A 12,592-nucleotide genomic window follows, 5' to 3' on the forward strand; every position below is an offset into this window, starting at 1 on the left:
TCGCGGAATTCCGCCGCGACAGCAACCAATCCGAGCTGCACACTCTGGTTTTCATGTACTCGTGGAAGTAGTCACTTTGGACACTCCTTTATCACTGTCTTTTTCTCGCAAAAAGTACCGTATTGTGTAGCAAGGCTTTTTATTGTGTTCATTTTGCCCGTAAAAGAGGCCTGATTCACACTTTGGACACTGAAAACCATGGCAAACCCGGCGCAAGGGTTTCGGGAGTCCTCCCCAGTATATAGACATACTGTGGAAAAAGTGTTGGGTGTGCGGAACCGGATGGGTTGTTATGGGGCAAGATGGAGTGCATGGGGTTTCGCGTTTGCTGCAGTCTCATTGCCATCAAGTTTGAGTAGTTCCGGGTGTTGGGTTCTCTTGCTGTCATCAGGTCATCTTCTGTGTCGTGCGCTCTCACGCAACCATGCAGTTCCCAAATTATCCGTGCAAGCCAGGCAACAACGGCAGAACAAGGCAATCAGTATCCTGAGAAACTACAAGTAGTAGAAAAATCAGAGAGAGAGAGAGAGAGTGTGTGTGTGTGTGTGTGTGTGTGTGTGTGTGTGTGTGTGTGTGTGTGTGTGTGTGTGTGTGTGTGCGTGTGTGTGCGTGTGCACGTGTTTTCAAGTCAGAGACTGGGTTATCAGTGCGTATAAGTATAGTGCAGTTGAGAGAAGCAACTAGTCAAACACAATGGAATCAGATCAGTGTCCGCACCAGAGTCTGCGCTTTCGTAGTATTGTGTGGTACAGCGACCGTATAAAAATAAAATAAAAATAGAATAGACGAGAACATAGTTATGGTGATGGTGTACAGACTCGTGTACTTTGGGCGACATGTCCCGGCAAGTAGTCCAACACTCACTGAACGGAACACATGTACGTATAAGCGTGGCAACAATCAGCTAACAGGAAGATACACAAGTCAACAACACCGGCGCAACGACCAGACAAAGCAACAAGGAACACAGCACAGGCCTACTGCATGCGTGGAGGGACAACAGCGTACTGCATGTGTGGAGGGAAAACAGCGTACTGCATGCGTGGCGGGAAAACAGCGTATTACCGAGCTAGAGCGCGCGCGCGCGCACACACACAAACAAACACACACAAACACGCACATACACACATGTGCCATGGCACAACACAGTACTCCTGGAGAGGACGGGCCACACGTATGCAGTTTCCCAATCCTGTACCACTTCACCGGACACAGCACGACTACATCAACCAATCGCCGCAAAACGAATGTCATAACCGTTGCTTGCTCAAGTGACTGCACTGTACGGACGTGACTACGCGCAGCACTCAGTGGGTGGAAGACAGATTCCATAGGCGTCACTGGGAACGCCGCCATGTCTCGCAAGCCAAAGCAGAAGAGGAACATAGAGCGTGCACCGCCGGGCGATACTGTTACTGTGACGTGCCTGCAGCTCTGGCATGGCAGTGTGTCTGGCATGGCAGTGGGTTGGAGATAGATCCGGAGTGGTGCACGGTCAACAGGAAAGACGCAACTCAACACCTTCGGCTAGACAGCGTATGTACAGTATGTCCGAAGATGAGATCTACCAGCAGCTACATGACTACTACATCTGTCTGTATATATAATATTATATAGATGCAGGGCTCCCGCAAGGGTGGCATACATGACTACTACACCTGCCTGTATATACATATGGATGCAGGGCTCCCGCAAGGGTGGCGGACCTTTACCATGACCTAGCTGAACAAGGCGCCGATGGCATGCTCTAGGTTCCAGTTGTATGCTGAAAGCTGCGCGACAGCGTTACTCTGTAGTGCATACACACACACATGCACGCACCGGCACAGACACACAAACGCACACACACAGACATGCACGCACGCACACAAAGACACACACACAGACAGATACACAGACACACACACAGATGACACTAGGTATTAAAGGGGAAGTTAAGGCAAAAATTAAAATTTCACCAGTTGTAGTCTTCGGGGTGCTGAGTCGAATGGTCGTGGTCCGAGGAAGCTGAGACGCTCCCTTCCTACTTGAATCCCAATCGAACTCGCGCACTTCCACCGAAACTGGGTGACTGCGCCCTACTAGATGGGGATTTGTATGCAAAATGTCACTAAAAGCGCCATTTCGTTCTTATAAAAGCATGGATGACCGCGATTGGCCCATATGTTGTAGTCTTTTGGACGCTGAGTCGATTGGTTTTGGTCCGAAAAGGCTGCGATGCAGCGTTCCTCCTTTATTCCCAATCGAACATGGTTGAACAAGCGGTCACGTGCTCCTGCGTACGCCAGTCACCTGGTCACCGTGCCTGCAGGGTACAACTTACTAGCCTGTTTGACCTTTTTTGGGTGCAGTCCTGTCACTCGAGTTGAACTCGAGTTGAACCTTGGTGTGAAAGTTGTCGCCTGCTGGCGTGGTGACCAGGTGATTTGGGCACCCAGGAGCACGTGACCGCTTGTCCAACCATGTTCGATTGGGAATAAAGGAGGAACGCTGCATCGCAGCCTTTTCGGACCAAAACCAGTCGACTCAGCGTCCAAAAGACTACAACATATGGGCCAATCGCGGTCATCCGTGCTTTTATAAGAACGAAATGGCGCTTTTAGTGACATTTTGCATACAAATCCCCATCTAGTAGGGCGCAGTCACCCAGTTTCGGTGGAAGAGCGCGAGTTCGATTGGGATTCAAGTAGGAAGGGAGCGTCTCAGCTTTCTCGGACCAAGACCATTCGACTCAGCACCCCGAAGACTACAACTGGTGAAATTTTAATTTTTGCCTTAACTTCCCCTTTAAATTAAAAATATATACATTCTGGATTCTGGACCAATAGACCGTTTGCAAACGGACGTTCAGGGCACTACCCTTGAGATTCCATGAATAATATGAATCAGTAGAGACCACGCAGAGCTTGCTTTGCAATGAGACGGACACAGAAGGGAAAAACCCACTATTCCGCCAGATTGTTGCCCACGTTTCAAAGTTGAAATGTACAGGAAAGCAGTATGCAACGCACTGTAGTTCCACTGGTATTCTTGTTTCCAGTCGTACTTGCCCACAGTTCCTAGTCGTACCAAGAGTACATGAAAACCAGAGTGTGCAGCTCGGATGGGTTGCTGTCACGGCGGAATTCCGTGATTACATCATTTTTAGTGATGTAGTGCTTACGAGAAGGATTCAAGCAGGTCTCTTTCTGCACAGCTGCAGCTCAGTTGTACGCACTGCACCATTTCCCGCCTCAGATCTGCGCCAAAATATGATGTAGTCACGGAATTCCGCCGTGACAGACACCCATAGTAGAAAACGCCCCAAGCTGCACACCCTGGGTTTCATGCACTCTTGGTCGTACTGTAGTCGCCAAGTGCAGCGTTTTGCCCTGTTGCGCAAGCCAGCATCACGTGATGCGAGAGCATGGCTCACTTGAACAACAAATACGATACGAGGAAGACAGCTGAGAGTGGACTGCGAAAGACCGCACCGGGGATCTTACCTCACTTATTCCCATCTCCATCATCCGCTGTACTTTGGAGGAGAAGGTGCCATAGTCGAATCCATCCTGGGGACCTCCAGCGTACGCGCATGTCCAATACCTGGCTGTGTCACTATACATGGGTTTGCATTGCTTGTACTGTACCAAGAACACAGAGCCATGCAGACAGACAAACACAGAGCCATGCAGACAGACAAACACAGAGCCATGCAGACAGACAAACACCAAGCCATGCAGACAAACACCGAGCCATGAAGACAAACAAACACCAAGCCATGCAGACAAACAAAACCAAGCCATGCAGACAAACAAACACCAAGCCATGCAGACAGACAAACACCAAGCCATGCAGACAGACAAACACCAAGCCATGCAGACAGACAAACACCAAGTGATGCAGACAGACAAACACCAAGTGATGCAGACAAACACCGAGTGATGCAAACAGACAAACACCGAGCCATGCAGACAGACAAACACCGAGCCATGCAGACAGACAAACACCGAGCCATGCAGACAGACAAACACCGAGCCATGCAGACAGACAAACACCAAGCCATGCAGACAGACAAACACCAAGCCATGCAGACAGACAAACACCGAGCCATGCAGACAGACAAACACCAAGCCATGCAGACAAACAAATGCATGCACACACACATGGTCAGCGTGTAACAAGCGTTTGAAAAGATAACAGGAGCACACACACACACACAAAAGGTAGACGACACATGTGTGTGTGTGTGTGTGTGTGTGTGTGTGTGTGTGCACGCGCGTGTGTGTGTGTTGAATGAGGATAAGAGAGAGAGAGGGGGGGGGGGGGTAAAGTGTAAGGTTAGTACAGTGTACACCAAACATGCAGGGCAGCGGGCACAGCTCGAGTTCAGTGTGCAACAGGATAGAGTGTGCACAGCCTTGACACCTACCTGCTTGGCTACAACTGCATCTTGCGGATCATCAGGCTCTGGTGATGCTAACAAGCCCTATAGCATCGGCACACGCAGCAAGAAAAACAGAACCCGCTATTACATTGATATACTAGATCAATAACAAGTGCAGTGAAACTTCAGTATACTGTACCTCCAGGGATATGAAAATCTGTACTTTTAATTTTAGCGAAGGTACTGTATATCCAAGATGAGTTTGAACGCTTCTTGCAGCTTTATTATAACGAATTATGTTGTGGGCTGACAACCATCATCTGACAGGAAGAATTTTGAGTAGAATGTAGAAAGCAGTGTAATTTGAGGTGTAGCTGTCAGCCCACACCAGAATCGGTTGTATCCAAGGTCGAATTATTGGAAAGGGATAGACAGGACCCTAAAAAAGTACAGTAAAACCGGGTTTAAGCGACCACCCCACGGTGCAAGCAAACACTGTCGTTAAAGCCAGGTGGTCTTTAGAACCAGGTCTCACAGTGTCTGTGTAGAACTGTCGGTGCATGAAAAACGGCCGTTAAGAGCAGGTGGTCGCTAAACCCAGAGGTCGCTTCAACCAGGTTTTACTGTACGTTATATGCGATAAAAGTAGGTATGTAACATCCAGGGAACATTATACTGAAAGTTCCCTGTATATACATCAAGATCTGGTACACATGTGGCTAGCAAACCTGAACATGCATACAAATAGAGGGGTTCGGTCTTGCACTGTCAGTAGCGGCTCACCTGTATTGATAACAGCACCACACGAAGGTTCATTGCCGCTGCCCTGGAATAGCCCATAGAGACAAATAAGAACAAAATATCACCCCGTCTTGATCTGGACTTGTCAACTTTAGAGCTTGACTCGTCTTTTCTCCTTACCCTGTTGCTAAGGCGGTCATCACACTACGTTCTCTGACTCCCGTCCACGTCTACGTCTCAGGTGAAAAATCCAAAACGGGCGGTCGTGTCATCAGACATGCACAGTTCTCGACCCGTACGAGCAATCACGTTTTTGGAGAAATTCGAAAATAGAAACGCACGTCCAAGGTCGCCCGGAAAAAAGACTGGGGGACATACGCACGTTCATCCAAAAGGTCGTATACCCCCCCCCCCTCCCCTACGTTTCCACTGCTCCCATTTTCACTCCGTACATGGATCATCATGACAACCGACCAAAAACTCCCAACGTGGACGCAGCGCTTTGTACCGTAGTGCAATGACAGCCTGAACGGTGCACTGAACTCGAAAACTGGATATGCAATAGACTAGGCCATGTAATAGGTATGTACCATGAATACCAACACACACACACACACACACACACACACGCACGCACGCACGCACGCACGCACATGGCTGGAATGAGATGAAATTCTCCAGCTGTGCAGGGTCTTTCTTGCCCTCCCACTGATCGTCAAAGCCACACCAGTATCACACGTGCAGGTAGTAATCTAGTGCAGTACATTATACCAACATAGGCTTACCATTGGTCTTTCAGAATATCCAGGCAAATAGCACCCGTCGCTGAGCTGATGTTGGGGTGCCAAATACGCGTAGTAAAGCGTACCTGCGAGTATCAGAGAGGCACATCAATACATTGTGACATTGTAATGAAGAGTGTGACATTGTAATGAAGAACATCAGTGAGGACACACAGCACCATATACATCGTATACGCAGTGAATAATACCAACAGTACATAACCCCCAAGAGTGTGAAACTCCTGCATACCCAGCTGTCCCGACAGAATTTCGAGCTGACATCATTCTTATGAATTATGCTGCAATGCTCCTCGCACGAGTGGGTTATGATATTTGTCCGGGTGTCAACGCATCACACGTGTCTCCTTGAAATAATTTAATTTGTACATGATCAAACGGGGCTTTGTCCACCACAGGTCCAGGATACGTCTGATAGTGCATCATATTTAAAAAAAAATGGGGTCAAATGTGGTCAATTATTACTTGGAATTCTGGCGGGACAGCACCCATAGTGGAGTTGCACACTCTTGGGGGGTTATGTACTCTTGATAGTACAGTGAAACCTGTGACTAGCGACCGCCCCTTGGGGTCAGAGAAAGTGGTCTTTAGTGGCAGGTGGTCCCCAGTTAGAGGTTTAGCACAGCACAACCATAATATTATATGAATGTGAGACCGTCCGTGCCTGGCGAAGTGGTCTGTAGTACCAGGCTGGTTGTTTGCCACAATGGTCTTTAGTTACAGGTTTTACTGTATCAATGTGCATAGTGGCCTAGCGTGTATCCTATCCACAAGTACCCCCCCCCCCTTCAATTGAACACAGCTGCATCTAGAGGATGATTACAATGATGCACAGTAGTGCCTGTATGATCACTCAGCTGACGAAAGAACTGTCTCTGCTGTTCAAAATTGATGCACGCATGCCAGCGAGCCTTCTAAGATCAAACAATGCACCGTACTAACGGTAATTTGTCCAGCCTGTGAATACTTTCAGTGTCCGGCGAGGGAATTTTCAACAGGACAAACTGTCTTTCTGTGGAGTCGGACGAACAGATTCAATGACCTAAAATGTCTGCTAGTACGATAGACATCAGCATGCAGGTTTGATCAGCCAGGGTAAATGTATGTAACCAATTGTAGACTTACCTTTGGAGGCTCGAACGGATACCCATCGGGGATTCGAATCTCAAGATTGAACGTGCCACCTGACCGAGGCAAAAAAAAATCGAAAGATGTCTTTTTAACTCCCTCAACTGATGAATGAAAAGATATTACGCGTTTCTCCGATGCACTGATATTATTACACTGCATAGCAATGCCTGATTGGCTCATCATGGTTTTTGTATTACCCTGGGCTGGTTCAAAATTCATACCAGCCGAACATTGCTTGAGGGCAGCATGGTGCAATATCCAATACCACACGGGTGTTCCAAAGCCAAACAGGACATTCTCACTGTGTGCGTGTTTCAGAAGTACTCATATGGCACATAGCACACACACACACACATAGTACACACATAGTACACACACACACACACACACATAGTACACACATAGTACACACACACACACACACACACACACACACACATGCACACACACACGTGCACACACACGTGCACACACACACACACACACACACACACACACACACACACACACACACACACACACACACACACACACACACACACACATGCACACACATCCACACACATGCACGCCAGGGAGTCATCATCAACATTGTACTGCAGGCCCATGTTTTAGAAACTACATGCCTACAGAGAATACATGACTGCATGTGTGCTGTCCGATGATTGTTTATACATGTATCAAATTTTCGGCCAGGAGCCATCATCAGGATTGCGGAGAAAAACAAGCGAGGTGGACCTATATCATGCAACTCAAAGTGGAATGAAACTACACCATACGCGATAAAACTACACCATCCTTTGGGCACAGGCACACAGACACACACACGCCGAAACACACGTACACACACTCACACTCAGAATCACACCTTCACTCACACGTGTGCAAAAACAGACACACAAAAAACCCCAATGTGCCTGAAAACAAGGTGTGAATAGTGGTGAGACTACGACAAAAAGAAGAGATCACTTGATTTGAGGGTGGTATGTGTAGGGTTTTTCATGCAATGAAGTGGCTGCAGTGGAGCTTGCGCACCTTAAAATATATCTGATTTAAACAATGTACCTGCAAATGGGGTATCCGGTGGGCCAAGAAACTCGCCTCGGAGGTCAGAATAGTTATCGTTCAGCATCACGATCTTGATGTTGGAATCAGCACACTACCAAAACAGGTGTAACAAATCAACAGCAAGTGCTCCTTGTCCGTCATGGACACCACGATAGAAGTCATCAGCAAACTCACAAAATTGAATTTCCTCTCACCTCCTTGCTTTTCATCACATCTCGAAATTCCCTCTGAATACGTGTCGCTGCAGTGAAGTCCACCATGTTTGCCTATCGAAGAAATCGCTGTCTTCACACAGCATACAGACTTGCAAGCAGCAATGAAACAACAAAACTATAGTGTACTTAGTCTTTGCAAGCTTCCTCACAATTCCCTTTTTGTAGTCAGCCTTTGCATGATGTGTTGTCCAGGGAGTCGTAAAATACCATATTTTACGTCTCCCTAGCTATAGACCTTATTCGATACACGTCACGGGTCACGTGGACCCCAGTCACGAACCTACGAAAAACTGGACGAGTGGCAAGAAGTGTTTTGTTTTGAAAGTGCGTGTTGATAGTTGTGGGCAAGTGTGTTTGGAGGAGAGCTTTGGAATTGTTCTGGGTAGCTGTCACTGTCGTTGGTCAGGGAGACGTGGGTAGGGAGTGTAGTAGTATGGTGAAGAGTTGCTGTGCAGTTGGTTGCGCTAACCGTTTCGCGAAAGGCGGTGGAAAGAGCTTTTATAAGTTCCCAACTAATCAGCTCAGGAGAGCAAAGTGGATTGCTGCGCTGAAGCGCAAGAACTGGCAGCCCAACGCTTCCAGTTGGGTGTGCTGCGATCACTTTGTAAGGTTCAAGAAGAGCGACGATCCACTATCCCCTGATTTCGTCCCGTCTGTTTTTTCAGACGAGGGTCGAGTAAATGGTGAGAAAGCTTACGTAAAATTTGATCGCCACAAGGCCCGACGTCGACGGCATGCAGCTTCAAAGCCAACAGCTCAGCCTGAAGATACCTGCCATGGCAATCATGAGCCCGTGCTGACTGGAGAAAGTGACTGTAATGCTGACAAGGAAATCGAAGAGGAGAGTGCGCCGAGAGATTCATGTTCGTCAGACTCTGTTGAGCCAGCGTCCCCAGCTCAGCCAGAGCTCACTGAAGCCAGCAGCCATGTCGACAATAGTGCTGAACAAGAAAATGACGATCTAGCCTTGCTTCAGGCGAGAGTGGCACAGCTGGAAGAGGACAAATGCCAGCTGAATGGTCAGTTGCAGGAACAGAAATCTGCTATTTCTGCTCTCACCGTCAAAGTACAGCACCTGGAAGCCACTGTGAAACATCAAAAATCAGAGGCGGCAATGTCTTCCATCATATCAGGATTCAAGTCCAATGATGACATGGTGAGATATGAAACTGGCCTCCCATCTTTTGCTGTGCTGGAGAAAGTGTTCGCATTTGCTGGCAAGGACATCCCCGACCACCACCGAGCGGCACTTCCGTCCTTTGCGCAGTTTATTATTGTCCTGATGAAGCTGCGCCTCAACTTGCACGATCAAGATCTAGCACATCGCTTCGGCATCAGCCAGTCTACCGTCTCAAAGTACTTCCACAAATGGATCCACGTCCTTTATGGCAGGCTGCAGCCGTTGATCATCTGGCCAGAGCGCTCCGAACTGTACCGCACGATGCCATTGGAGTTTCGCGGACATTTTGGGAAGTGCATTTGCATTATTGATTGTTTTGAAGTGTTTTGCGAAAGGCCACATGATCTGATGGCCAGGGCTCAAACCTTCTCTAATTACAAACACCACAACACGGTTAAATTTCTTATTGGTATCACCCCGCAAGGCACTATTTCCTTCATCTCCAAAGGATGGGGTGGCCGGACATCGGATAAGTACATCACGGAGCATTGCGGGCTGTTGGACAAGCTATTGCCGGGTGATCAGCTAATGGCAGACCGGGGATTCACGGTCAGTGATGCCGTTGGCCTGCACTGCGCTGAGCTGGTCATACCTCCGTTCACAAGAGGCAAGAAGCAACTGTCGAGAATCAGCATTGAGAAGGCCAGGAAGCTGTCTCGGCTACGAATCCATGTGGAACGTGTTATCGGCAACTTGCGGCAGAAGTACACTATTCTGCAGTCAACCCTGCCAGTGAACATGCTGATGAGTGATGCCTCAACAGGAGTGTGCACCATCGACAAGATTGTCCTGGTGTGCTCTGCGCTGTGCAACTGCTGCGACTCAGTGGTGCCTTTCCAGTAGAAGTACTGAAGTATTGACTTGTTTTTTACTTTTTTTGTCCCGTATTGTGGAACGTGTGGCATGTTGTTGCTGCATAGATTACCTGGACAGGAGTGCAATGCAAATTATGTTACTTGTATTTTACCACTCCCTCGAAGAACGGCTTTTGTCCCTGTGTCTAGTTAGCACCAATGTGTAAATCTCAATCAATCACACTCCATTACACACACACACACACACACACACACACACACACACACACACACACACACACACACACACACAGACACATACACACACACACGTCATGTTTCAAAAAGCACAACTTGAAATCATCATATGATTTCATCTTTTTCGCTTGCCTGCACATAATAATAACAAGCCCCAGTGGTCATATTGACTCAAGTTCAAATTTCTGACATGGTGGAATGTATGATCCTGCAGCCATGCATGAGCATGGCTGTTGATTTCTATGTACATGTATGGTGCAATCATTTGTGTGAGAAGTGAGAGTTTTGGTGGGTTGGGCATAGCTCCTAGTTACATAATTGCATCAGGATACATGCATGTATGCACACACACACACACACACACACACACACATACACTACTACTACTGCTATGTACAGCTGCCCTATCGGGCCATGCCGCTATCATAAGCGGGAGACAACAACTAAAAGAGAGAAGAGAGGAAAGAAAGAGCGAGAGTCAACAGAATCTAGCATGGCGTTGCACACACACACACACACACACACACACACACACACACACACACACACACACACACACACACACACACCCGTACACGCAGTTATTCCTTCTTCTTGCATGCTGCACATATCCACTTGCGTTTTGGTTTCTGCTTCATGCGAAGACATACCAAGTGAAACGTCTTAACTCTGCAGTCTGGATGTGAGCATTCCACCACGTCGCCGTCCTTATCCTCGTTGCAAGTGCATACAGCTCCATCAGAATTGGCGGCAGTAGATTTGAAGGATTTTGTAAAATACTTGCCGACAATCTCTGGCAGCACGCCAGCCTTGTAGAAAGACGTGATGGCTTGGACTGTCTTGTGGAAATCTGGATCTGGATGAACGCGGATGACTACACATTCCCGCACGCTCCACACCACAAAATCCGAATATGCTGCCTTGCATACAAACATCTGTGCTTGCACTTGGTATGCATACTTGTGACCAAGGCGCAAATGGAATTTTCCATCGACCTCCTTCAAACAGAAGTTGGTGTCCTTTGCCAGATCATGGAAGGACTTGTTCACGGCTTTGAAAGGGCATTTCACCTCAAGGACGCCATATCCGCAGCAAGTACAATTGATGTTTCCATCAGGACTGGCACCGAGATACGGATGAGTGGTGGAGATGACGAATCCTGAATCAGTAACTTTGAAGTCGCAGTGGTTAGGCTCAAACAGTTTGACGTAGCAGTCTCGGGCAGTCTGCTCATGCTCCAAACCCCAAGTGGTCGCTGCAGAGGAAAACTGATATGCATCGGGGTAGCAAATTGCACGAATTAGAGATGATGATGGGTTCGCAGGGGGTGTGTGAGCAGCATCACGGAACTTTGAAGCTGTCACACGCCCTGCGCGGAACCTGAACCACAGCTTGCTCTTGCTCTGATCGCGGGTTGCCTTTTCAACAGCAGCCGATTCTGCTGCTGTCACTCCCATGCCCTTCAAAACATCATCACACCGGTTCAGCAACACATCGAGTGATGCGTCTAGCATTGCCTCATCATAGAGGTCGGTGATATAAGCTGGGAACCCAGCTGGGCGGGTTGGGACATACCTCTCGCAGAAACCAGGAACAATTGATAGTATCCCTGGCTTGCTCTGCGTGGAGGCAAGACCAGAAAAGAACTCGTTGACTTCACTGGTGGTTGGCACAGTGTATGTCGGCAGTTGTGTGGTGACCTCCACACTGGCTGCTGCTGGCTTAGTGCGCTTGCTGCTCGGCGCGGCGAAATCCATCTCGCATATCCTGGCATACTGCACAGGCTGCAGGGATGGGGCAATCCACTGACATTGCGTGGAGGTGCAGGCGGAATTTTCTTTCACGAAATCCGTCCTGGCCACCAGAGTAAATAGCAAGGCGGCAATGTGGGAGCATGCCTCACCCAGGCCAGCCATACACGTACAGTGGGCACAAAGCACACTCCCATCCATGTCAGCTGCCACCCAAGGCTGCAGCTCAGCAGAGGACACGGACTGGGAGTGACGGACCTTCGCCATCACAAATGCTCTCTTGCCATC

General features: G+C 48.4%; 2 protein-coding genes across 2 annotated transcripts; one reads left to right on the forward strand and one right to left on the reverse strand.

Annotated features, from left to right (window-relative positions):
• Window positions 1-417: 417 nt before the first annotated feature.
• On the reverse strand, window positions 418-8,517 carry LOC135818133 (ubiquitin-conjugating enzyme E2-22 kDa-like). The gene is made up of 8 exons (XM_065331468.1): window positions 8,301-8,517; window positions 8,104-8,197; window positions 7,033-7,091; window positions 5,893-5,975; window positions 5,150-5,192; window positions 4,412-4,468; window positions 3,486-3,623; window positions 418-1,790 (listed from the first exon to the last, which is right to left on the reverse strand). The coding sequence occupies exons 1-8, from the start codon at window positions 8,364-8,366 to the stop codon at window positions 1,719-1,721; spliced, it is 612 nt and encodes a 203-aa protein (XP_065187540.1). The 5' UTR covers window positions 8,367-8,517; the 3' UTR covers window positions 418-1,718.
• A 237-nt stretch (window positions 8,518-8,754) lies between these two features.
• LOC135818124 (uncharacterized) lies at window positions 8,755-10,735 on the forward strand. Its single transcript, XM_065331456.1, has one exon. It carries the CDS (start codon window positions 8,755-8,757, stop codon window positions 10,342-10,344), a length of 1,590 nt encoding a protein of 529 aa, XP_065187528.1. The 3' UTR covers window positions 10,345-10,735.
• Window positions 10,736-12,592: the final 1,857 nt, after the last annotated feature.

The sequence above is a fragment of the Sycon ciliatum genome, chromosome 1 (genome assembly GCF_964019385.1).
Source record: "Sycon ciliatum chromosome 1, ocSycCili1.1, whole genome shotgun sequence".
NCBI classification, from domain to species: Eukaryota; Metazoa; Porifera; class Calcarea; order Leucosolenida; family Sycettidae; genus Sycon; species Sycon ciliatum.

What these genes read in the sequence shown, in the direction of transcription:
- LOC135818133 (XM_065331468.1), bottom strand. Translation starts at nt 8,366, where the DNA reads ATGGTGGACTTCACTGCAGCGACACGTATTCAGAGGGAATTTCGAGAT. An exon ending in ACCGGATACCCCATTTGCAG is followed by an intron (nt 7,092 to 8,103) that starts GTACATTGTTTA and finishes TGCCTCGGTCAG; the next exon opens with GTGGCACGTTCAATCTTGAG. An exon ending in ATCCGTTCGAGCCTCCAAAG is followed by an intron (nt 5,976 to 7,032) that starts GTAAGTCTACAA and finishes TGATACTCGCAG; the next exon opens with GTACGCTTTACTACGCGTAT.
- LOC135818124 (XM_065331456.1), top strand. Translation starts at nt 8,755, where the DNA reads ATGGTGAAGAGTTGCTGTGCAGTTGGTTGCGCTAACCGTTTCGCGAAA.